The sequence below is a fragment of the Mixophyes fleayi genome, chromosome 8 (genome assembly GCF_038048845.1).
Source record: "Mixophyes fleayi isolate aMixFle1 chromosome 8, aMixFle1.hap1, whole genome shotgun sequence".
NCBI classification, from domain to species: domain Eukaryota; kingdom Metazoa; phylum Chordata; class Amphibia; order Anura; family Limnodynastidae; genus Mixophyes; species Mixophyes fleayi.
The window spans coordinates 17,887,432-17,915,395 of NC_134409.1; the positions used below are offsets into that span (position 1 = coordinate 17,887,432).

General features: G+C 40.8%; 1 protein-coding gene across 1 annotated transcript; it reads right to left on the reverse strand.

Annotated features, from left to right (window-relative positions):
• Positions 1-196: 196 nt before the first annotated feature.
• Positions 197-26,605, reverse strand: LPAR3 (lysophosphatidic acid receptor 3). Its single transcript, XM_075182007.1, has 3 exons — positions 26,420-26,605; positions 15,725-16,481; positions 197-2,985 (listed from the first exon to the last, which is right to left on the reverse strand). The coding sequence occupies exons 2-3, from the start codon at positions 16,458-16,460 to the stop codon at positions 2,660-2,662; spliced, it is 1,062 nt and encodes a 353-aa protein (XP_075038108.1). The 5' UTR covers positions 16,461-16,481; positions 26,420-26,605; the 3' UTR covers positions 197-2,659.
• Positions 26,606-27,964: the final 1,359 nt, after the last annotated feature.

Sequence of the window (27,964 nt, forward strand, 5' to 3'; positions counted from 1 at the left end):
TGTTTTCTTATGTAGCACACAAATACTTGATAACTTATTTGTACACTGAAATTTAAAGTTGATATTTGTGTGCTACATGAAAAAACAGTCAGTATTTAACTTATGTGCAAAACAGAAAACTAGTTTGCACCCCTTGCATTGTAACATGGTTTTGTCCAGGAGACTGAAATAAGATACCTCTTCATTTAATTAATTAATCAGGCCCCTCGTTCCAATCACCTTTCAATCCTGCAGTGTGTATGCACTCACCATCACGATCACCATAGAGTTTACAGAGTTATGGGGGTATATTTACTAAACTGCGGGAATGAAAAAAGGGATATGTAGCGTATAGCAACCAATCAGATTCTAGCTTTGTAGAATGCACTAAATAAATGACAGCTAGAATCTGATCGGTTGCTATAGGCAACATCTCCCCTTTTTCAAACCCGCAGTTTAGTAAATATACCCCATGGTCTTTTCAGCCGATGCCGGCAATGAACATGTCCCAGTGACTTAAATGTACAGAGTGCTGTAGATGGAATAGTTTGTTCGTTCGTTCTGAGACTTAAAATTTAATTTCAAAGTCACAGAAGCTAATGAAATTCATAAGGACATGTGGATAGCTATAACAAGGCGGTTTTAATCAATGTGACAGAAATGAATGAACTATTATGCTGTCATTCTCTAAATGACTAGGGGACCAGATGAAGAGCACAGATCTGAAGGTAAATCGTGTCAGTGTGTACGCATGAATTGCCTGAGCGATCGGACCTTCAGTCGTTCGTAAAATCGCTGTAGATAACACGTCGGTTGGAAAATTCTTCAGTGTCTACTTAGCCTAATGCAAAATCGGGCTGAACAGTTGTTTATCGGGTGTTTCGCTCGATATTTGACTGAAAACACTGTAGTGTGTACCCAGTCTATGGGGTAAATTTAAGAAAGCACGGTAGTGCACTATCGTGCACTTACCGTGTAAATTAGGCCATGATGTGCTCTCCGCAAATTTATTAAAGGTGCATCGCAGCAGATATCATGGATATCTGCTGCTTTGCACTCCTGATCGTTTTTGCGAGCAGTCATCATTCAACTGAATGGTGACTGCTCCTGGCCGCAATCTAACAAGTCCCGAAAAAATGTTTTTTTCGGGAACTTGTTGTGTTAATGTACGCCAGCTTCAGCTGGCGTACATCATAGGAAATGCTGGTAAAACTTTTGTTCTTCGATATGTCCAGCTCTGCTCTGGAGAGCAGAGCTGGACAGCGCATGCGCAGGGAGTGATCTTGTGATCCCTCCCTGTCACAGCCTCAACTCAAGCTCTCCGGTCCGGCACATGCGCAGTTGCATGAAGAAGAGCAAGTACACCGAAGAGGAATAGATCGGGAGACAGCGCGACGGAAGAGGCAGTGGTGAGTATGGTTTTTTTTTAACACAAAAACAGCAGTTTTTCGGAACTGCTGTTTCTGTGTTCCATTTTTCATAAATTTGAGAAATACATCAATCCTTATCCATGCGATAAGGATTGATAAGTATTTCTCGTTTCTCCCGATACATGATAAATGTGCCCCTTAATCTTGTTCAGCTATGGAATGACACCCTTCCAATCCTGCAGTGTGTGTGCACTCACAATCAGGATATCCATACAGTTTACAGAGTCATTGGGCTAGATTTACTAAACTGCGGGTTTGAAAACATGGAGATGTTGCCTATAGCAACCAATCAGATTCTAGAATTTTCTAGCTGAAAATTCTGTAGTGTGTACCCAGCCTTTCTTCAACTAGATGTTTGACTTATGCATAATACAAATCAGGGATAAACAGAGCATTCATTTTATGCACAGAATAATATTGTAGATTTAAGTGATAAATCTCCTAAATGCACAGGAAATGTTGAGCATGTTCTGTATTGTGTGTAGTGCTGCCCATGTTAGAGTAATATGGCCACAAAACGCTTTGGGTCACTTGGCTGGATTTACCCATAATGAGCAGCTTTACAATTCCAGAAAAGCAACATATAGGGGTATATTTACTAAACTGCTGGTTTGTTAAAGTGGAGATGTTGCCTATAGCAACCAATCAGATTCTAGCTGTCATTTTGTCGAATGTACTAAATAAATAACTAGAATCGGATTGAAAAAGTGGAGATGTTGTCTATAGCAACCAAACCCGCAGTTTAGTAAATATACCCCATAGGTTAGATTTATCTATCCTTTAAAAAAGGAAAAGTGGAGGTGTTGTCCACAGCACCCAATCAGATTCCACTTCTAATTTTCTACAATGTACTAGATAAATGATAGCTAGAATCTGATTGGTTGCTATGGGCTAGACCTCCACTTTACCTTTTTTGAAGATTTGATAACTCTACCCCTTAGTAACAAATAAAAATAACAATTAGAACTTTAGGCAACAAATGTACAAATAAGTCTTTAATCCAACATTTCCACTAACCAGACCTTGTTATGAAATAAGGATTTGGGGCCAATAACAGTCCAAAAACATAATATTTACACCAGAAGGATCCCCAGGCATGTACTTTTATAACACATTTATCTTTTCTTTGTGATCCTGTTAGTTACTATACAGAATGTTTTCTTTACGACATAAATATGAAAAAAAAAATCCTTGTTTTGGTTTTTACTTCCTCCGAGAACTCCGTGCGGAGGCTTCTTGCACCTTCAAGGCTATTTTTTAATTTCTGGTGGGAATTGGTTATTAAGTTCTTCTAAATAATGACTGGTGGTGGTGTCCGTACTCCTTGTGCTGTGTACCATAGATGGCAGCCTAGAAGAGCGCCGGTTCCCCCCGTAAATGGAACAGCAAATCATTCCTTTAAAGGTTCTCCACATCTCATCGTCCTTGAAGGAATAGATGACGGGATTCATGACGGAATTCATCAAGGCAAGCAGGAGAAACCACCTTTTGACTTGCTGCACTCCACATTGAGTGCAGTTGAGGCCATCAAGGAGAAGGACAACCAGCCCTGGTGTCCAGCATACGACAAACGCGCCTGTGGATACAAAGCAAGGAGTTTCAGCATCAAACATCGCTACGTCTTATAAACGGTCAACAAACTTCATATCACAGAAAACTGCAGTATGAAATGTTCAAAAATGAGTCAAAGTGGATTGATTGATATATTGCTCTAAAACAGGTTTGGCCAACCGGTGGCTCTCCAGGCGTTACGTTCTCACAACATCTGGGGAGCCACGGGTTGGCCAGACCTGCTCGAAAACACAGTAGTGATTTAGGTAATCATTAATATTAAATAAATTCATCACATCCCTGATGAAGGTTTAGGTGAAACGCGTAGGGTGGCCAGTGGAATAAATCAAGGAGAATCCAGGAGAAAGGGTAACGATGCTCAGAGAAATATCTTCCAAATCTGATGGGACTTGAGATAAGCTACTAAGTTTTTACACTGATATTACAGGTTGTAACTTATGTTTTATACTAAAATAAAAGAAATATACTATATATAAGCAACCTGTTTGGCCTTTTCTCAGGTGTATAGTTTGGTGTGTGAGTATCTTATAGAACCATCAGCAGAGGAGATGAAAGTTACCAGAATCTAAAGTATTTGTAAAGGGAGGAAAGAACAATACTGATTACAGATAAGCCAGTTTTTCCTGAATTTTAAGTATGCATAATATTTGGAATATTTGATCGTATTGACAAAAATTACTACACTATTATTATTATCGTAGATTTGTAAGGCGCCACAGTGCCTCACTATATACACGCTCCTCTTCTTTCTGGTTGATGTGCTCCTGTAGCTCTCTGGGTGAATGAGTACTTTGTGAGAGAAGCAGCGGACTCATTATATATATATATATATATATATATATATATATATATATATATATATATATAATATATATATCTGTGCTGGATATTTTGGTCTTTCTTGCTTTTTATAGTGGTAGGAGCACACAATAGGACTATAAGACTTGCATATAAAATGAAAATCAAACTCCCGACTTCATGGCCCACTCTTGATGACCATAATGGACTATAGCCCGTAAACTGATGCACGGGAGAGATTCTCTTTTGAATTCTGGAGGAATTCACTGTGAATCACGTCAGAGGCCCCCATCCTGCCCAATATGAAGTGGGTCGGATACAGGAGAACTGCCTCTTCTCCTGGAAGTCTGAGAGACCTACCAGAAATTTGCGAGTCTCCCAAACATTTTGGGAGAACGAACAAGTATGCACTAATCACTGTAGAAAGAACTGCAGAATATGTTAGGGCTGTATAAATAAAGATTCACAATAATGGATGAGAGCGGCGTTAGATACATTTTACAGTTCCCTGTGGCAAGGAAGAGGTTAACAGGCCTTATTGTCATGTGTGCAGGCTGGTTGCAGCTTGAACGACTTTCATTGATACATCTGAGTGATCGCTCCTTTCATCTATAGATGAGTTTCAAAGCTTGTAGTGAAAAGGGAGTTTTTCCAGTTTCAGGTCTTTTGTATAATGAGGGTGATGAAGAAAGGCAGGAAACCTCTCTGCAGGTCCAAACACGAGCAGGAATACAAGAGAACTGACGGGACATAAACACCCAGCTCACGGAACAGGGCTCCCAGCCTACATAAACTCTAACCTTTTACCAACAATAATGATTTTTCATGTACACCCAACCACGCCATAGAAGCCGGTGTTTTTATTAGGATCAGCCAATAGCATTACAGTTTCAGCTATCCACAAGCTATGTATCTCAAAGCCAATTATTAAGTGGAAAAAGCAAGGGTCGGTCACACTATTCACAATTACCACAGGGCACAGAAGAACAGTGGTCCATACGCACTTGCTGGTACTACATTGTCACACACTGCTCCACCGGTACCCTGCCCCTTTCCTAAAACATGACTGATCTAGGGTGGGGCCCTGTTCATACAGTCCTAGTACCACAGTCCTTTCCACCTTCTCTCACGTGGATCTCTGGAAAATTGCTGTCCCTATTTTCTTCGTTAATATTAGCTGTGTAGCACACTTCCATGAATGAATACAACGATCTCTAAGTGCACTTATTCTCTGGTCTTTTTAAGTTAGTATAAATTAAAGATGATTAATTAGTATACGATAAAATGATAACATAAGCGGGTACAGAGGACTTGATGAGAGTTGTAGTGCACTGAACTGTGATAAGAGCTACATCATACTTGCCAACTCTCCCAGAATGTCCGGGGGACTCCAGAATTCTGGGTGGGTCTCCCGGACTCCCGGGAGAGTACGACAGTCTCCCGCATCTGCCCACTTCACTAGGAAGTGAATCAAATCCAAAATACTGCGATTCACCGGGAAACATGGCATATGGGGTAAAATGACGCGATTTTCGGAGCCACGCCCCCTGCACTTGACTAGCTACCCAGTGCAATTTTTATTCTCTGCTTGATAGATTCAATGCTGCTATATACTTTTTTTTCTCTAGACTTCATAATGTGATGTTTACTGAAGACAAGTATTTAAAAGGCAAAAAAAAAGTGTTTATAATGAAAGTCTATAGACATGACGGATGTAGTCCTCCGAGACGTGGGCAGACTGTATTGTGCTTTGATGAACAGCAGCAAAATCTTCATGTAAATGACTTTAAAATGTTAAACTTAGCAAAGACAGTACAAGGGGCTATAAAAAGTATATTGAAATGTTGGTACAATTAAGTGAGGAATGGCTGATGGAGGCCGAGGGGAGTGGGGCGCTTAATACAGACGGGTGAGGGCAGGAGCAAAAGCAGGATTTGCAGAGGGGGGTTTTCATTCCACGCCGCCCGTGGGCGTGACCAGTATGCATGGGGTCATGGCTATAATATTAGAGTGCTGCTCTCCAACTCTCCCTATCCCCATAATATACATGGGCAATGCTGCATGCACTACTGTTAGGTGCACGCAGCTCTCCCTTTTCAAGCAGAGCCGTGTGAAGCGGGGGCAGGGTCCAGCCACCTCAATTATACTGTGCCCTGGGCTTGGAGGGAGGTTTCCAGGCACTAGGAACCCCCCCCCCCCCCTCGGTTTGCCTTGAAGAGGGCCTCCATGAAACAACTAATTTTTGGCCCCTTCCCCTCCGTACCTGTACTACACCTCCCCCAGGGGCTATCTGGAAAATTTTAGCCCAGTGGGGTGAGACTCGGCTCAGCAGCCATGTGACCCAGCCCAAGGTAACCCGCTATGGGACCGGCCTGAGTGGCAGATGTCCTCCTGCCCCCCCTAGCCAGCCCCTGACCTTCCCTCTGTGATCTTCCAGATGGGAGAGAAAGTAAGTTGCCAAGTATGGGCTATCTCATGCTTTACATCAGCGGCAAAACCCGGCAAATCTAGTAGCTGTGATCCCTTGATGTATAGAGCAAAGCCCCATCACCGGAAAAAAAAATATCACTCCAAACCCGACAGTGCTTGCAAGGGAAACATTGTTATTTAAAAAAAATAAAAAAATCACCATAGTTAAACTTAAATCCCCTAAGACACACACACAGACTATGGTCAATTTGTTAGCAGCCAATTAACCTACAGGTATGTTTTTGGATTGTGGAAGGAAACTGGAGCACCCGGAGGAAACCCACGCAAACACGGGGAGAACATACAAACTCCACACAGATAAGGCCATGGTCAGGAATCGAACTCATGACCCCAGAGCTGTAAGGCAGAAGTGCTAACCACTTAGCCACCGTGCTGCACCGTACTCCAGAATTGATATTAAAGTTTTAATAATTCAGACTTAATTTCTAAATGTGGCATCATTATCCAAAAATTTCTAGGGGTGTGGAACAGAAAACCTACAGGATATAAAAGCACAGATTGTCATGAATACATAGATACCATATATGTATAGGTTAACCTACGATGGCTGGAGACAAATTAGGAAAAGAGCAAAACGGCACTGGCGTACTGAAGGGTCACATCAAAAAGACGGAAAAGTCTCTATAGTGGTGCCACACTAAGCTCCATGAAAATTAATTACAATCTATAGTACTTTATTTCGTTCATTTAAAAGATTTATTTCCAAACTATGACATCATATTTAGATTTAAAATTTACTAGCGAATTCTTTTTAAAAGATTGTTTTAAATAGTGAGAAGATTAGATATTAGAACAGTGTATTAAATGCTGCCAATTCAACAATTTGATGGGATTCTGTTGCTGGGTTATGTCAAACTTCTGTGTTTTATGTCATTTATAATGTTGTCAAGGTTGGGTTGAATATCTGTCTATTATTGCAGTCATAATTCTATTGCCGAGAATATATTTTCTCTCTCTAGTGACGTTTCCGTCTGCTACAATTGTTAGCGGTGTTAGTTCATAATTCTAACACTTCTCTTTAATACCAAATTCCCTCCCCACACACTCCACCTATAGGGATTTAATTGAAGTATGTAACGGCGCTATTATTATGATGTCAAGGATTTACAGGAACACATTCTATCATAATTGTCCCAAACGCGGTAATATTACCTTGATACACTTTAACTTCACCTTGTCTCATTAATCCATCAAATATATGTATATAAAAGATTAGTTATGTATTACAATTCATTCACTATTCACAGGCTCCCAGTTCTTTTTGAGACAGCAATCGCTTTTAATACATGTATAAATAGGTCTTTTTTCATTATTGTGCTCTCCACTATCTCATTCATTAATTAGTTAGATTTCTTGATTACAGTGGTTTCTAAATATTAATGCTTTACATAGCAGCAGCAATTTTGTTGATTAATATACTTTATCTACGAAACGCCAGCCCTTTCGCTTCTGTTGCTGTATTCACTAGCTGATCTGATCGGAATAGCAATTTAATTTGCTCCGAGTTCACAGTACTCACCCGATCTGCAGTTGCTGTAATTCAGCCTCAACTGCAGTATCATCAGCACCATTTATTTATATAGCGCCACCGATTCCGCAGCGCTGTACAGAGAACTCATTCACAGCAGTAGATGGATATATGGCCATTTGCATTTATTAGTTCAAGGCATTGAGATAGCAGTTGCTAATAGTACACATATAAGTATATCTTTTGCTTTTCTCATTATTGCGCTCTCCCCTGTCTGATTCGTTACATCAAAGTGGTTTTCTTACTTAAAGGTGTTTCTAAATAGTAACACCTTAAATGACAGCAGCAAGTTTGTTAATTAGTGAGCTCTAGCCACAAAGCCCCCCATTGGTGGTGTACTACAAATTATAAAAGCACAGATTGTGATGAATGTATAGATAAATAGGCAACATAGGAAGAGTGCAGAACGGCACTCGTACAGCGAAGGGTTAGTCACTCAATTATATTGTAGGGTGGATGTAAGGTGGGAGTACAGGTGGGCAGAGGTGACGTGGTTAGAAGTTTGATATACATATTAGTGATGAAATGGAAATGTAGAAGTGGCGGACTGAACAATGTAAGTGAATGGAATTAGAGAGTTTTATAATGAAGGCAGTAGAAGTGACCACCTTCTACACCCCCACAGTGTACTATAACTATATATATCTATAATATAAATGTCTAGTGGCGTGTGTTAGTCTGTCTGTGTGTGTGTGGGGGAAAAAAAAACAAGCTGCAGCGCCACCTGCTGGGCAGAGTTATACACTGACCTATATATTTCTTGAAGGAGAAGTGACAGTTGGGAGTGGTTGGTGGTTGCCGGGGGTGACAGTGGGGAGTTTTTAACACCTTAAGTAGCTAGATTTGACTAGAATGCATGAGTATCATGCACGGGTTAACTGACCTACTAAATTCTTAGTGTGTGTGGGAAAAAAAAACCTCAAAAAGGGCTGAAATTTGGTATACTGACATTATTGACGAGTTGAGGGGTCAAACTCATTTTCGTGAGGTAATTTTACCTCATGAACACACATGTGTACAGTGGCGGATCCAGGGGGTGTGATCGGGGCAATCGCCCCCCCCCAGCAGGGGTTTGCTGCTGACGGCTGCACAGTATGTGCAGGTCCGTTTGGCAGTGACAGGCAGGGACAGTGTGTTTTAAACACAATCAGAGCAGCCGGGCAGCACACTGTCCCTGCCTGTCACTGCCGAGCGGACCTGCACATACTGTGCAGCCCCCGGCAGCCTCAGAAGTCGGAAAGGGGGCAGGGCCTAAATCACCCCGCCCTAACATCCCCCCAGGGAACAAACATTTTCTAGATCCGCCCCTGCATGTGTAGCGGCGTGTGTTAATGTGTGTGTGTCTGTGGAAAAAACTATTTTCTCAGAAAGGGCTCATCCGAGTGACCTGAAATTTGGTATACTGACATTATTTGACAAAAAAATACATGAGTATCATGCACGGGTTAACTTGTGTGTGTGTGTATATATATATATATATATATATATATATATATATATATATATATATATATATATATATATATATATATATATATATATATATATAATTACATACACACACACACACAAAGCACTGTGATTATATATGATGGTAACCCAGGGGGTTTATTGTGGGTTTTAGAGGTCTAAGTAAGGGAGACCCCCAATCATCATCATCACCATTTATTTATATAGCGCCACTGATTCTGCAGCGCTGTACAGAGAACTCACTCACATCAGTCCCTGCCCCATTGGGGCTTACAGTCTAAATTCCCTAACACACACAGAGACAGAGAGAGAGAGAGACTAGGGTAAATTTTGTTAGCAGCCAATTAACCAATTCACCTACTAGTATGTTTTTGGAGTGTGGGAGGAAACCGGAGCACCCGGAGGAAACCCACGCAAACACAGGGAGAACATACAAACTCCACACAGATAAGGCCATGGTCGGGAATTGAACTCCTGACCCCTGTGCTGTGAGGTAGAAGTGCTAACCACTAAGCCACCGTGCTGCCCAATCTGTCAATAGAGATCACAGTACTGAAAAGCTGCCCCCCTCTCTGTTGACATTGCATGTTTTTAATGTATGTATGAAAAGTAAAAAAAATTATGTTTAACATGAAATATAAAATATAGGTTTTTGGGGTACATTTTCTAAACAGAAAATGATAGATATGTAAAAGCAACATCGGTACTCACTGAGATGCAGGACACATGTGGAATGTACAATATTTGGTGCAGTGTATAATTACATCTGTATCATTATCTCTAGAACGATGGGCAGGTAAATCCACCCCAGGTAATATAGACATAGCGAGCCTGTATCAACCCTCATGATGAAGAGTGACTTTGATATAACGGTTTTCCTATGAAGAGACTTTAAGAAAGACAGTGTGTGATAGACAGCCTATGCCTATCTGTTCGCAATGTAGCATGTACGGATTTGTTAAAAGCCTTCATTATTTTTTTTATTCTGGGAGGTAAGAATGTCCCCCGGCACCCCCATGCTTTAATTTGGCGCCTCTCTATATTATCATCAACCCGAAGCACAGAAATAGAAGATAAAAGATTGTTCTGTTCTTCAGTTGATATCTTAGAAATGTAGAATTGTAACACATCAGCCCAGGAATTTAGGTATGGGACACACAGGATTTGTGTAAGAGTCATTCTCAATAATGTCATTGTTACATGAAAATCAGTATCCACTGTAACAGACCCCTACGTCTGCACTTCTGTTTTTAATGCCACTTCCTACCTGGGAGACAGGCTGAGCCCCCTCGAACATAGCTGGATGTTATTGTTTAAATAAAAACACTTAATAGAGTTTGTTTGGGTTAGAAACAGGTTTTTAAAAGTTTAGGTTTTGGGGCTAGAGTAAGTCATACTTGCCAAACTTTGAAAAGTTAATACCGGGAGATCCCGGGCAGGGGGCGTGGTCATTTGCGTCATTTTGCTGCGGGTCCAAAATGACGCGATTCAATTTTGACGAGTAAGTTGCAGTATGCGGGATACTTGCCTGCTCTCCCGGGAGTCCTGGAGACCTACCCGAATTTCGGGAGTCTCCCGGACATTCCGAGAGAGTTGGCAAGTATGGAGTAAGTATGGGGGTTACAGATTTGTGAGATTTTTTGACAAATTAGGGATAGCTTGGGGTGGAGGATTAGGGAAGTGCTATGGTTTGGGATAATTTAGCCTTTCCAATCCTAAATTAAACTATGAGTCAATCCAAGGACCGCACAGGGTGCAACGTTGAAGGAGGACACAGTTTATGAATAGTTTAGATTCATTTGCTCAAAGTTGAGGGCTGGGGGCGGCATTGATGTTCCTCGCCGCGGACGCTAATATTTGAAGTTACGGCTCTGAGTCAATCCCCAAGGTCTTTATTAAACAAGAGATTTTTTGACACTTGTGAGTGCACTGCCTGTCTCCTGATTAAGCGCAGTGGTCGGGAATGGGACTCGGGTGCGCGAAGAGCAGGTTTGGGGGGCTGGAAACCAAGTACCAAAAAACAGCTTTGCTTTTTTATAGAATATGTCTATTATATACTTTGCCTAAAAGGAGTCCAGCCATTATATATTGTACAGAATTCCTAGGTATTCCGTAGAAAACTTGGATTTCACACTTTGGGCTAGATTTACTAAGCTGCGGGTTTGAAAAAGTGGGGATGTTGCCTATAGCAACCAATCAGATTCTAGCTGTCATTTTGTAGAAGGCACTAAATAAATGAAAGCTAGAATCTGATTGGTTGCTATAGGCAACATCCCCACTTTTTCAAACCCGCAGCTTAGTAAATCTAGCCCTTTGACTGCAACATGTACATTTTTAATGGAACTCCATTGATGTTGCAGGCTTTGGGTCACCAGCACCCTTCCTCAGACAGACATTCGATAGAGATGATATAATTACTTCACAGCTTGCAGTAATTAGTTCACATCTTGCCGTTTAAACAAAGACACTAAAGTATAATGTTTTGTCTTTACAGATTTAATATTAAATTATTTTTAACTTCTTTATTTTTAACAGCAAACACTGTTCCGGTGGTAGTCAGTTTCACGATACTGACTACCCTGACAGTGACTACAATGACGTGAGAAATCTGAACACTCATACCCCCGACATTAAACAAAAATCTACTTACCATTACTCAGATGCAGTCATTTCACAACCAGATCTGTTGTCGAATGTTGTAAATGACGTCAATTGAAAACACGACTCCTCTAAAGCACCGATGCACGGACCTGGCTGTCATTCATCTAATATAAGTATTATTTTGTTGGGATTAGGGTTAGGGGTTAGGGTTAGGGATTAGGGTTGCAGTTAACATTACCGTTACAAGCCGGGTCCATGTATTGCCACTTTAATATCAGTCGCCTTTTGAATTGACGTCATTTACAACAGTCGCGGAGATATTCGGTCATGAAATCAATGCATCTCTGTAATTGCTAAATCGATGTTTGTTCCATGTTGTGGTATTAGTGTTCAGATTTCCTATGTCATTCTACTCACTGTCGGGTTAGTCAGTGTCGTTAAAGCGTACTACACTGACTGTTCATAGTACTACACCGGCTGTTCATATCATATATATAGCGTTGGATCTGCGTACAATCTTTTCCTGATATAATTATCTTTGTCCCTGTGATCTGTTATGTGTATCTAAAGATATATGGCTATCTAATCATACTGTGTAAATGTATAGCAAATCGGCTCATATAGATTTGGATGCAAGTCTGATACAGAGTCGCAAAATAATCTTTTCCTTACTGCATATGTGAGCAGCAGGGGCAAACGCAGGATTAGTAGAGGGGGGTTTCCACACCACGCCACCAGTGGGCGTGACCAGCATGCATGGGGGCATGGCTATAATTTTAGACAGTACTTGGCTGCCCTCCAACTCTTCCTATCCCCATAGTATACATGGGCAGTGCTGCGTGCACTACTGTTAGGTGCACGCACCTCTTCCTTTTCAAGCAGAGCTGTGTGAAGCAGGAGTAGAATCCAGCCACCTCAATTATACAGTGCCCCAGGCTTGGAGGGGAGTTTCCAGGTACTAAGAAACCCCCCTCAGTTTGCTTATGAGCAGACAGACGTATCTCCCTGCTCCAACTGTGTAGAGTTGAGAGAAGGGGTTAGCCAGCGTAGCAGAAGTACAGAGAGGGCAAGTTCATGCAGCTTATGTACTATGTTGAGTAGGAAGTAGACGTGCCTTTGCATCAGCACAATAATGTTTTCGGTCTGCAAAGTGGATTTGTTCAGGTGTATTTTTTTATTAAGATTAATAGAAGCCAATAAACTATTTTAGTTCCCTATTGGCCTCTGAAAAATTTAAAAAAATTCTGTGTGGATGAGGCAGGTGCTAAAAATGAATATGGATAATCAGTGCATACAAATGGAAGTTGAATAAACTGGTTATAATGGCTACAGTATATATATTGACAAATTAAGTTGTTTTTCAGTTATTCCATTGTTACTCAAGGTATATGAAGAAATATGTCTATGGTATTTTATAGTGCAACTTATCTAAAGAAATGTGCCCTCCATTGTGGGGAAAAAGGGAAGTTGTGGTAAACTTGTCTGTCTCCAGATAAGATGTGGTATTTATATGTTCGTATCTTAATATTTAGACAAATACAGAGTGAAATTCAAAAAAAGGGTTACTGTACCTTAGAGAATATACCTCATAAATATTATTGTATAATTGGGGACATTCTTGAAAAAAATAATGGAGGACTCTGAAAACTCTAGAATTTTACACCATATCATGTTAAAAAAATCTTTAGGACGTAAAAATGTCCTTTATGAATTGCTAATAGGTAATAAAAAACAAAAACTACATTACATATAAAAGTGAAAGTTTATTGTGTTTTACTAAACCATACCCACGTTTAACTCGCTAGCGTAAGCAGAGGCAGATGGGAAATATGCGGAGGGGGGGGGGGGGGGGGGGGAGTAAGACTCGACTCAGCAGCCTATTAGGAACATTTTATAGGGAAAAAAATAAATCAGCTGGTCCAGTGACCCAGCCCAAGGTAGCACACTATGGGACCAGCCCGGGGGCCAGATGCCGCATGCCCCCCACCCCAGCCTGCCCCTGGAAATAGGACCATATAGCTTTATTGAGTACGGAGTACAAACCGCAAAGACACATTACAGCAAAATATCCATTCCTCCCTTTTATACAATATTCTCCATGAATATTATGGTCCATTTAATACCACAATGGAAAGAAACAACTTGAGTACAGCAGTTTACTGAAAATACGTCATAAAAATAAACCATTGTAATGGTACTTCCCTACTGAATCCCTTTTACATCCAGAGTATAATTAATAATAAGGTATAAATATGATCACTGACCACAGTACATTAGTAAAATAACGATGATAATAAATGGCCCACTAGAGCCACCGGACGTCTCTCGTGTTTGCCGGTTGGTGATTCACTCTGGTCAATTAACATATGACTAGTGCAGGAAAATCGCTTTATTTCTGCAATCTGTACATAGAGGTAAATACAATTAAGCAGTAAATGTTATATTTGTGCCGGGGCTTGGAAAACAATGTTATTAAAAAGTGTTAATTTCATTGAAAAACAATGAAGAAGAGATGTCTGAAAGCAAATCAACAGCGGATTGTGGCTTCAACATATTGTACTTTGGAAGTTGTTGCTAATTGCTTAGGAGTTGTTTTTTGGTGTATTTATTGGCTTGTTTTGATTCAAAATTATGTTTTCTCTCTCAATTATGTGTGAATGTGTAACTGTTTGTTTCTGCTACATCAGTGAGATAGAGAGAATTTTTGAGCAATGCTTCCTGTGGAATTTAGGCAAATAAGCTTCTTCATAAGGAATGGGGATTTCTGGGTAATACCACCTATATGGCAGCCCCTGTTTTTATAAGAGCATAACAAAGGTTTCTGCTTTGGCCTCATCTGTGCAGGACACGTTGTTGTCAGCAGTGCGACAAACCGGTGGCATTAACCAAATGTCAAATCTATTACTTGTATCATTCTAAATCAATAGAATAGGAAATAACAGGATGTGAGCAGATGAACTTGATTAATTTAATGGAGATCATTTACTATGGGAATATGCAGAGCCAGTAACCACTTTTGTCCGTGTGTGGCATCAGACTTTGATGTCTGGTTGTGTGTGAGAAGAAGGTGGGTATGTGGGCACACAAGGAATAATAAATGGATTGGGGGAAGTCATTAGCATTTCCATAGACATGTTTTCTACATCTGGTGAAGAGCAAAACCTCAAATAAATGCCTGAAATTTAGATGAGCAAATGGGGAGATGTAGGTTGGCTTTTTATGTCTGGTCCAGGCATGGTATAACTTTGGCTCTGGTTAAAGAGTTGTGTAAACACTGAGGGATGTTCCTGGATTTTTCTAAGGCATTGGGATACTGATTTGCACATTAACCACCAGGACTGGGATACGGCTTTGTGCACTAGCCACCAGGACTGGGGTACGGCTTTGTGCACTAGCCAGCAGGTTTCATCTTCTGCTTTGTATACTAGCCAGCAGGATTTGGGTCCTGCCTTATGCACTAGCCACCAGGACTGGGGTACGGCTTTGTACACTAGCCACCAGGAATGGGGTACGGCTTTGTACACTAGCCACCAAGAATGGGGTACGGCTTTGTACACTAGCCACCAAGAATGGGGTACGGCTTTTTACACTAGCCACCAGGATTCATGTTCTGCTTTGTACACTAGTCAATAGGATTGGGGTTCTGCTTTGTACACTAGCCACCAGGGTTTATGGTCAAACTATGCATGCCAGTGGATTTCATTCATTCTGCGTGGCATACTAATGTGCTTAGTTTTGATAAAAAAAAATCTGGTCACCTTATCTTGAGGTGTATGTGATGTTTCAGACTGGGGAATCTGCTATTTTTTAGTTATAGGGAATGCACAAACATTTATACACTGGAAAGTTATCTTACCTAATACAGTCATGACCGTCTTCATCAACTTTATCGGAGTCCGTCTTCGACTAATTGAGCCAGTGGTATGTGGAGACAAAACGTTGGTCTTTCTCTGCACGTACATGTAGATCCTCAGATAAACCACCACCATGATTAGAAAAACAGCCAGATTGGAGACAGTCCAGAAAGTGAGGTAACTCCTGCTGTAGATGGGAGCCAGGGAGGAACATGTGGTTATGTTACAGATACAGTTCCAGCCTAGAGTGGGGACTGCACCCATAAAAATGGCCACAATCCAGATCAGCAGAATCAGACACGTCACTCGCCTTTTCGTAAGGTTGCTATGAATTCTCATTCGCACCACTGACATATGTCTCTCAACTGCAATGACCAGAAGATTGGCCAACGACGCCGACATGCTCGTGTCCAGGAGGCCCTGGCGGAGAAACCACCGATGTACGGTTAGTGTTTTAGACACGGGTCCTGTATGGAACATTAGGAAAACGTAGGCGATCCCAGAGAACAAGTCCGCAGCCGCTAAGTTGGCCAGCAGGTAGTAGAACGGATAGTGGAATCTCTTGTTGATAACAACCGCGGCAATGACTAACAGGTTAGAGATGAATATAAACAAACAGCAACAGGCTCCAAAGCAAAACAATAAAATCAACTTGGTCCCTGTCCAGTCGTCCTCGGTCTGTGACTTGCTCTGATTGTAGAAGAAGTCCATTCGTTTATCATAGTGACAGACGTTCATCCTGAAATGGACCCCCTCATCCTGAAGGTGAACACAAAGGGTGGAAGAGAAAATCATTACTATGTATTAAGCATTGCTGTAAAAAATAATAATTTGCATCCATTTCTTTGATATCCACTCATATATTTAGGTTAAAATTCACATGCTCCAATTGATATGATTTGCAAAACATTGTAATCATTTCTCCTATTCTCTTGGAAACCAGATATAAAATAATCAGCTTCTATGCAGCACTAAGCTTAACTGTTTTACAGCAAACTACAACATTGTCGCAAATATGTTAGAAAAAAAGTCACCAGTTCTATTGTGGTGAACAGGGAAGGGATGATCATTCTGACTTCTATATTCTCAAAACGAATTGAAAGATGAGAAGCAGATTCAAGAGGAAGCTATAGAAGGCAGCATACAAGTGAGCCAATCTCTTCACCAAGATTTATTAAGAAAGCAAATTCCTCTTGGTTGCTATGTTTTTAGTGTAAATAACATTGCTGCCATTGGGTTAGGACTTGCAAGGAGGAGGCGCTCTTGGAGTTCGCATGTTCTCTCCATGGCCACGTGGGTAGTCTCTGGGTGTTCCATTTTTCTCCCACATTCCAAAAATGCCCCGATAGGTTGGTTGGCTTCTAACAATATAATTTCTAGTGTGTGTTCATGGGTTTTATGCTTTTGGTAGAGAGATTAGATTGTAAACTCCACTGATGTGAATGAATAAACAATTTATGAACAGAACTGCGTAATGTTTGGCTCAGCAAATGAGCAGTAACATATAGAAAGCATTCAGGAATTAACTTAGAACGATCTAGAGTAAGTTACACAAATTTCTGATTTGTGCTGCAAACATCCCCCCTCCTTTATTTGTTTAGTAAATAAACCCCTGTATATGCCAAAGCTCAATTTTTTGCTTTTTACTTTTTACTTTTTCTAAAATGGTTTGTGTTCCAAACACACTGACCACAAAGCAGAACATGCACATTACAGTATCAAAACCAATATTGGGTAGTTGGCACAATATTGGGGTGCCAGTTAATTCAGTAGGATTATGAGCAGTAGGAGTTTTCTATATATGCCATCTAGTAGATGTATAAAGCGTTTACCTGTACTGAAGCCCCTGTCATTTTCAGGGGACTGGCCATAAATTAGGAAGACAAACAAAACAAACAAACCTGGTTTGAGTGTCTTGGGTTTAGCTTCCCAAGGGAAAAATGTTCCTGAACCCCAAAATGTCAATCTGATTATATAATCTGGATCATTCCTCCCATAATATCCTCTATTAACCATAGCTGTGTAAGAATGACATTCAAATCAGTTTTTAAATCCTGTTAATGAATTTGCCATCACCATCTCATGTGGTGAGGAATGTCATAGCTTAATCACTCTTACAGTAAAGAACCCTTCAAACACTTATGGTGAAACCACCTTCTCACATACACCCTGATGACCTCTTCTTCTCTGAGGTGAAAGTTTCATTGGGCAAATCTTTGTATCAACCTCAGATACATTTCTATATATTCGTTAGGTCACGTCTAAGGTCCATTGTTCCAGACCTAGTTTATGTAACCTCTCTTTATAATTTCCTTTACTAATGAGCTTGACTGCCCTTCTGTCCTTGTAATGTAATCTCCCATTAAACTTTATGTAATCCTGCTGGAAATTGGCTGCAAAATGATCTCACACCTGTAGAAGTTCCCAGTGAGGTTCCCAAAATTGTACTCCATATACAAGATATAAGGCTAGATTTACTAAACTGCGGGTTTGAAAAAGTGGAGATGTTGCTTATAGCAACCAATCAGATTCTAGCTGTCATTTATTTAGTACATTCTACAGAATGACAGATAGAACCTGATTGGTTGCTATAGGCAACATCTCCATTTTTCAAACCCACAGTTTAGTAAATATACCCCTAGTCTACTTTGTGACTTGTACAATTGTAATATTATGATATATCCATTAATGTAAGTCTACTTCATGGGTAAGTGCAGAGTTATCACAATAGTCTAGGTTTCTAACCCTTCACTACATTCAATTTCATGTGTCATTTCATAACCCTGTTTGCCATTCTGTCCAAATCTTTAAAATGACTACCATGCTCCATGTAAATAATTCTACATAGCTTAGCGTCATCAGCAAATATTGATATTTTACATTCTAGACCATCTACAAAGTCATTAACAAAAAGATTTAAAAAAAAGAGAGAGTACCCAGTACGGATCCATGTAGTACACAACTAATGACTCTACCGTCTAAATATTTTCCATCTATACTTCAACCAGTCCTCTATCCATGTACTGTCATATTTTGTACCAGACTGTTATATTTGGTTTTGTGAAATTATTCAATACGGTTTCATATATCAAACATCAATTCTACTACAAAGATTATAGTTGAAACCTATCTCTTCAAAAAAATGAAGTCACGTTTATTAGACTTGCCTGGCTCTTGATGCAACATATCTTTTTACAATATATTTCTATATCACATCCATCAGAATTTCTCCAAATACTTTACCCACGGCTCACAGGTCTATCATTTTTTGGTTCAGATTCTGTTAGCACATCTGCTTACCGTCAACATTGTGGCACTGAAGTCATCAGTAAGTCCATAAGAAATAAGAAAAAGATGTTTAAGAAATAGACGTTTGTCAATTATTGTTTCTTTACCACACATGGGTGGAAGACATCTGGGTTAGGTGCTTAATCTGTCTTAATGTTGCTTAGGTATAGCGGTCCCTCTTCCGGTGTTAAACAAGTAACATTTAATGTTATGCATAAGCTATTTCTATCCTTAGATTTCATAGGATAGATAAGTGTGCTACTAGAAAGTGTATATAGAATACTCTTACAGGTAGAGAAGTGCAAAACAGACCCTTGGGGCTCATACAACACAAGTTGAATGAGATAGTTAAGAGCATAACCCAGTCCAAAATAAAGCTAGTTAAAAGCAAAAACAAATATATGTAATTGAGTGTTGGAAGCATGTTGACTAACGCATTTCAAAGCTTTCCAGAAGCATAGTGTCCTACTTTGAGTATTCTTATACTATTCCATTGCATGTTACCAAGCGATAACACTTCAGAACACTGCAGGCAACATTTAAATGGACTTAAGGCGAAGTTAATGCTCATCAGAAAGTGTATGCACAGGTCCATTCGAAAAATAGCAACCAGGCGTAGGAGGCCGTAGAGTCACCCATAGTGGATAAGTTAGAAGTATCAAAGATGGACATGTTAAGAGAAGTATTTTACTGTAAATCAAGGTTGAGTCATCTTCATACATTACAGTAAGCTTTTGCAGTTTTTGTTTCAAGTTATATTCTACCACATAATTGTAGTCTTTAAACTTTGTTGCCTTGAAAAAGTTTTCAAATTTAGGCCAGTATAACCAGTCTGTAATTTAGACGTTGCCTCTTCTGTGGGATTCTATAAACAGTAGCAAGAGAGTTGAGATCTGTCACATCATTTATTTTTTAAATGTAATTGCTACTAACTTATCCAGAGATCTATAGGTTACTTCAAGCTCCTTCCAATATATACCCATAAATCAAGTGTGGAATTCCATCTTTGAGCTTAATGCAGACAAAGGACTTTACCAACAAGGGGATGGTTTAACCCAGGGATGGCCGAAAGGCTGATTTATGCCTTGCTCACCACTGGTAGATTGTGGGATCCCACTTACCCGTTACAGGCAGTGGCGCACGCAGGGGGGGGTTTCTGGGTCTCTAGAAACCCCCCCCCTGCGCTAAGTGGCCACTGTCCTATACAGCAGCCGCGGCGCTGTCAAAGAAGCGTCCGCGGCGGTGCTGTATTGTATACAGCACCGCCGCAGACGCTTCTTAGACAGCGCCGCGGCTGCTGTATAGGACAGCGCTGGCGAAACGGAGCTGCTTTTTTTTTTTTTTTGGGGTCGGCGGGGAGAACCCCCCCCCCCCCCCCCCCCCCGACAATCCTCTGTGCGCCCCTGACAGGTTTGAGGAGCTGCGATATCCGGCACAGAGGATACATTACGGTGTTGCTAAGAGGAACATTGCTGCACTTGGTATTAATAATTGCATGACTTTTGGGTATATTTTGTGTTTATATACATTTCATTATCATCAGCTATTTATATAGCGCTACTAATTCCGCAGTGCTTTACAGAGAACTCACTCACATCAGTTCCTGCCCCATTGGAGCTTACAGTCTAAATGCTCTAACACACACACTGACCAAGAGAGACTAGGGTCAATTTAATAGCAGCCAATTAACCTACTAGTATGTTTTTGGAGTGTGGGGGGAAACCAAAGGAAACCCACGTAAACATGGGGAGATCATACAAACTCCACACAGAGTAGTATGAAATATAAAATAAATGTTAGCTGCATCTTTAATAAAATATGGATAGGGTTGTTTATAATAACTGCTTATTTAGATATAGGTATATGTCTTACCTGTGTTTTTGTGAGATGTATGGCTGTGTATTCACATGTTATTGGCAAATTGTATGGTTGTATACAACACTGTATTGGCGAGATGTACGATTGTGTGTTAACAATACACAGTACTCTGAACCAATTCTCATGTTTTGGTAAACACAGATACACACGTGAATTTTATAGAGATGGCATTATATAGGAGAAAATTAACAAAAATGTGGAAACAAAATAGTTTTCAAATGATTCTTCCCCTAGATACTTGTATGCAATATGTTCCATCTCAGGAGAACTAGCTGAAAACAAGTTAAAAATGTCTGAGTGTTGAGATACCAAATACATGTGTACTTTATACACGGTCTGATTGATCTGAACCTCCAATACTCCTAATGGATTCCCCAAACCGAACCGAGTTGCTTAGTGCCACTGGAGAAAATCTTGCCTAAACCCTGACATTAATCAGACTAAATGCTTTCTATTATATTACAACAATGTCTTTTGCACTTGAAGCTACTGCACTACTCTAACATCCACCCAGTCTTTTACCCACCAATGCCTCTTTACCACCTTCAATCCGCTTCTCTGCCTACCTGCACCCCCTCCTCCTCGGCACTGGAACTTAAGACAAAAGATATCTCCTACGTTCCCCAATCCACCTTCAGTTAATTCACCCCCGTAACTGAGGATAAAATTTGTGCACTACAACTTTTCTCTTTGACCCAATTCCCTCCCAACTTCTCACCTACCTCTCCCCTGAAAGAACATCCACCTTTAGCTCCTCTTTTTAATCTCTCTCCACTGGCACATTCCTGTCTTTCATTAAACAGACACTCATCTAACCAATCATAAAGAAAGCAACTCTTGACTCTCTCTTAGGTCTCTGAATCACGTGAGTAACATGCGTACAACTGTCTAGCTCACATTCTCTCTTCTCACTCCATTCTCTATTCTCTGGAATCAGGCTTCTATCCCCTACATTCAATGAGGACTGTCCTCACAAAAGTTAATAAATGATCTACCTACAACAAAGTGTAAGGGTCAATTCTCCATAATTATACTCGGGGACACCCCAGTTGGTTTCGACATCAGTGACTACCGAATTTTTCCACACACCCGTCACTCCATTGTTCTTTCCTGGTTCACTTCTACGTATCCAAATGTTCCTTCAGGATCCCATTCACTCCCACCATCTATCGTTCAACTAGACTCGGTTCTCTATCCTCTGCTTTCCTCGCTGTACACCTTTTCTCTTGGTGAACCAATACACTCATTCATTCTCCAGTGGCACCTCTACACTGATGATATCCAAATCTCATATGACCAGCTGTCTCTCTATCTCCACATGGATATTCCAACGTTTTCTCAAGATTAACAGAGATGATCACCTTCCCTCCTCAGAGTGATCACTTCCCCTCAAATCTCTCTCACCATCAACACAACCTTCATATCATCATCTTCATCATTTGTTTATATAGCGCCACTAATTCTGCAGCGCTGTACAGAGAACTCACTCACATTAGTCCCTGCCCCATTGGAGCTTACAGTCTACATTCCCTAACACACACACACACAGACAGACAGACTAGGGTCAATTTTGTTAGCAGCCAATTAGGGAACATACAAACTCCTCACAGATAAGTCCATGGTCAGGCATTGAACTCATGACCCCAGTGCTGTAAGGCAGAAGTGCTAACCACTACACCACCGTGCTGCCCGTATATTCTTAACATCACAAGCCCACTGCCTTGGCATAACCCTCTGCTTTACTCCTTTAAGAAATTACTAGAAGAGGCGCTTTTCTTACCCAAGATGGAAGAGCAACTCATACATTCTGTCAGTATCTTCATCCTCGACTTCTGCAACCTTCTCCTATCTGGTATTCCTCTCACCGTTTCAATCCGTCATAAATGCTGCGGCAAAACTGATTCTTGTTACCCTTTATCCACTGCGCCACTCTGCAAATCTCTACACCGACTCATCTTATTCTCCAGAACACAAGTCATGATCTACCTCTGTACTGTGCCTCGTCTACTTTCTGATAACCACCTGTCACTCCCACCTACACGACTTGTCCCATTCCTATGGAATCTCCTACAAAACCTAATCAGAATCTCCCCCAGCCTTCAAATCTTTAAATGCTCTCTAAAAACCCACCCCTTCATTAGAGAGCCTACTCTACACCCATCTATAATGCTCACACTCGTACCCCCTTACTACTAACCCAATCTCCACCCTTAGTCATGCTCGCTCTTCATCTTAGCAGCGTCCTTTTCCCACTAGATTGTAAGCTCTTTGTTTTCCCATCTGTATTTCCTTTGTTTGCCATGTATGTCCCTATTTTATGAATGCATTGTTTCCCCAACTCTGCGAAACACTGTCAAAAATAATAATAATAATAATACATTGAGGGCTATACTGTGAAATTATGAGACTGGCCATGAGAATGCATTGTATTGAAGACGCCCTCCAAAATAAAAACAAGTATTAATCCAGTCTAAAGACAAATCAAAATTCATATTACAGCATCTATTTTCAAGACAGCAGTGCAGACAAAAGGAGGAACAAAAAAAATTACAAAAAAAGGACTGATGAAATAACAGAACCATTTTACACCATATTCTTCACAGATATTTTTAAGAACATTTTAAAAAGTTCTCCACTTTAATAGAACATCCCCCTATGCTTCGGACATGGGTATGTTTATTATAGACCGTTATGCTTTTATTTTACACTATATTTATGACATACACAATAAAGTATATCCTTGTTCCCATGACACGTATGCCATGTATTGACTGATCTGTTCTTTTCCAGGTCCTTTTTTTTTTTCTTTTTACCATAACACGCGTGTCCTGCATACATGATTTCTCTGTACGTGTAGCACAGCATACTGATTACATTCTTTTCTGTAAGAGCATGCTAAATGTACATTTTCCGTGGCATGTAAAGCACTAGTTTAATACTGCACAAATTTTGGGTTCAACTGGTTAATAGCGTGTAAGATATGCCGCTGCTCTGCACTGACTTAACCCCTTCATTCTGACAATCAGGCATCACACATGGTCATGGGAATCACACAGTGAAAAACCTTTTTAAGTGGGTGGGTCTGTTCTTTCTCAGTAATAAACTATTACTACTGCTGGATATAATACTATTGTTACCACATAATACTACTGTTACCACGTACATTAATCTCATTGGTTACATGTTGGGCTCCTTTCTGAATTCCTCTTGTGGTGCCTTATAGTTTCATTAAAGTGGAAACTTACTGCCAAGATCATTAATATATTGAACCTATAGAGTGGTTTTATCTACCCAGGAGCTAAGTAGTGCTTCAGGCATGGGCATTGGCTAGGAAGTGCATTGGGTACGGGTCCAGCAATACCATTCTTGCCTCCAGGGTCCCCCCACACACAGTCTGCTCTATTGGCAGCAGAGCCACTTCTGAGCATGTGCGATCTGCTGTGCACTATGGAGAGCAGAGCTGGGGACATGGGAGGCTCAAATAGCAGCCTTTAAGGGCAAGTTGGGGGGCCAGAGGGGCATTACCGACCCCCCTCGCTTCCAGGAGCCATAGCCCCCGCACCCCCTATTGTTACACCCCTGAGTACACCCCTAAATCTGCTCCATGTTTGGTGATATCAGAGAACAATAAGGAAGTGGCATGCTAATAATTATATATTCTGTGCATTGCACTCACGGGCGTGTAGTGACACAGATCTCTCAATCTGAACCAAGTCATATATCAGCAGTAGTGTAACCCCTCATGTGCCAGGCACACACACCAGGAAGAGATGTGAAGTACAAGATTATACAGTGTTCTCCCCTCGTCCTTGAATTGCAAAGATTGGCGTCAAGAAGACTTTTACAGCAATATTGTTGCAGTGTTGATAATGACTCTACAGAAAGCTGAAACTGGCAAACAAACAGAATTCTGTGGTATCTATGTACACAAACCCATAACATTCTATGACATTATTTGGGGGTCTTGGGGCTCACACATATGAGTTAATGAGTGAACGAGGCAGTCCTATTGGGTGGTGCTGTGCTCCTCGATTTGTGCAGTGTGCCTAGACTTCCACCAAATCACATGGGTGATGGCATTGGAGGTGGAACAGAAGTCTGCTCTGGCCAATGGCAGGAGTGGCACGGAGTGAGCTCTTCCTTGGTAGGTTTAATGCACCTAATTTTACTGAGCAGTGCTCAAATGAGATTTAATTTTTCAAAGCAAGATTATTGAAATAGTGGTGGAGAGGGCACATATGCTAATTTTAAAGTGTGCCCCCTTTTTCTACAAATCCTTATTTCTAACGATACTGCCCTGCTATAGTTTATTATATCACCTCTGTACCTTCTCTCCTCTAAGCTGCATTCTGGAAGTGGTGCCTGATAAGTTTAGCTATGTACCATTTTAGTAGCCGTTCTCTGACTCTTTCTATTTTATTAATGTCTTTTTGGAACTATACAAAATATTACATAAAAATGTTTTACCAGTGCCCTGTAAAATGCCAATATAACCCCCCCCCCCCCCCCTCCTTCCCTTACGGATACTTTTCCCACTGCTTGGATACACTACTTGCTTACCTTCATGACACCTGTAACCATAACTCTACGGTCCCCTTCCCTCTGTTGTTTTTGACATAACATCATCATTAATTCTGTTTCGGATTTCTGTGCCATGTGCGCAATAAAATAAAATAAAAAAACACACCCTGAACTTTGTAAAGATATGACTACATGGAAGAACCAGGGCACCCCCTGACAAAGTGGAGGATCTGTGGTGCCCCCCCAAAAATACTCATGTCTTTTACAATATAGTAAGGTTCTAGAAGCCCCTCAACATCACAGAAGACCACTGAACATTGCACTTTAAATAACATCTCCATACGGAGCAGAGGATATCACATTTTGCAATCACACAATGTATCAGCCTTCACTATGGGATTTCTCTAACCATTGCAAAAGTCCTGGGCATCCCATAATACGTTTCTAACCATTTATTCTTTCCTGGCTGGGAGTCCTCCTGTGACATCACAGCAGCAACCTACAGCTATTCTAATGCCTACATCCAACCATTCTCTTAGCCAAAGCACCTTGGCCACATGGATGAAACTCATTGCTACAAGACTATGCCAAGGACTTAAAGATCTGAAAATGCTTGATGTTTCCTTCCCTTTCAGTAACTAAGCTCAAATAAAGCTATGAGTTTTGGCAGCCCTCTCTTGTTGGAGTCAATGTGGGAACATCTTCCGTAACTTTGTGCTCTCTGTCCTGATATGTTAAATGCTCCCTGTGGTCAGGAAAATCATCCACACATGGATAAACACATAAAAGCAAGCAGCACATAGTAAAATTGTAAGATCTACAATGTTTTATCTATTTATGTTATAAAGGATTACCTCATACAGCCACAACTTGTACATTAAGGATAGATTGAGCTATAGTTCATGTAGAAGGTAAGTGTTGGAAGTGAGTTCATATTGGAAGGAACAGACCCATTATTTTTGTTGAAATCATAGTTTGGTATATTGTAGCAGGTACAGGAGAAAACTCACCACTTAGCTGTGCTCCAGCTCAGATGCCCTCTGGGTTCCTGCAGGTGTCCGGCACTAGTAGTGGCAGCAGCATCTGACCAGTCTCACCAGCAGGAGCTGTGTGCATGGTGGTGGCTGGACACAGCTAATCGCCTGTGTGTGTGTGACAGGCAGCAGATTACAGTGTAGTAGTGTGGGGAGAAGCTGGTTACAACTTGCAAGCAGCCTGCATGCTTTCTGATGGTCCCACCCCACGCAAGAAGGAGCATTCCGCTCACTCCCAGATTAACTCATCATTCTCTTGTAACACACGTTGCCTAATTTACCAGCCCTATGGATAAGCAGAGGCCATGAGTGTATACACAGAGAAACATTACTGGGATATAGATTCCAGTGCAGCTGATCTCTATCTCTCCACAAACAGCCAGAGTTATGGGGATAAACAGGCAAAGTGTTACTATCCTTAGGAATAATAAAAGTAATCATGTTAAAGTATAATGTGAGCACGGTTTAATACTAACATACATATGCTATGAATAGGCAGCCAAATGTGCTGGTATAAATGATGTTGAAATTGACTGGATACACTGCAATAGATCTTTCCTATTCAAATGAATATAATGCAATATCAGTTGACCTATTCCAGTGTATACACTACAACATCCCATCCTGCTCTTCTGTGTACTCTGCAATATCTCTTGACCTATCCCAACGTAAACATTGCAATATACCATCCTGCGCCAAGAGAAAACACACTGGAATAACTCTTGTCCCACTGTATACACTGCCAAATCTCTTACCCATCACTGTAAACACCGATATCCACTGTCAAACTCCATTGTGTACATTGCGATATCCCTTCATGTCCCAAAGAGTACCCAACAGTATCTCCTATCCCAGTGGATCCCAAACTTTCTTAGTCTGAGGCACCCTTCGGGTCTCCATCATTTTTTCAAGGCACCCCTAAGCCAAAATAATTACCAAGTTGTCACCCGCCTTGCTTACCACTGGCCCTGGCCGAGGCACCACAGAGAGGTCACCGTGGCACCCCAGGGAGCCACGGCTCCCAGTTTGGGAACCACTGTCCTATCCTATCCCACTGATAATACTGCAGCATCTCCCCCACACTGGATCTGTTGCAGTATCCCCTGTCTTGTACCAATGTATACACTGCAACATTTCTTGTCCATTTCTATTATAGACACTGCAATGTCCCCTGTTCCACTCCAATAAAAATACATTATCTCCTGACTTGTCCCACCAAAAACTCTGCAACATCTGCTGTTCCACCAAAAACACTGCAACATCTTCTGTTATACTGAAAAACACTACAATATTGTAACTCACTTATTACTGCAGTATCTTCAGGTCCTTTTACAGAAGTAATCCTAGATCATCTGAATATATTGCAGTATCTGTGTCATGGAATAATTCAAGGACGAAGTCTCTTCAGAATATGCTCAGTTTATTCGTATGTACGGCACAGACCATTGAATTCAAAATGAAGAATGGCAATTTTACACATCTTACATAAGGATAAACCACAAGATAAATGCATAGATAAAC

What these genes read in the sequence shown, in the direction of transcription:
- LPAR3 (XM_075182007.1), bottom strand. Translation starts at nt 16,460, where the DNA reads ATGAACGTCTGTCACTATGATAAACGAATGGACTTCTTCTACAATCAG. An exon ending in GACGGTCATGACTGTATTAG is followed by an intron (nt 2,986 to 15,724) that starts GTAAGATAACTT and finishes TTGTATCCACAG; the next exon opens with GCGCGTTTGTCGTATGCTGG.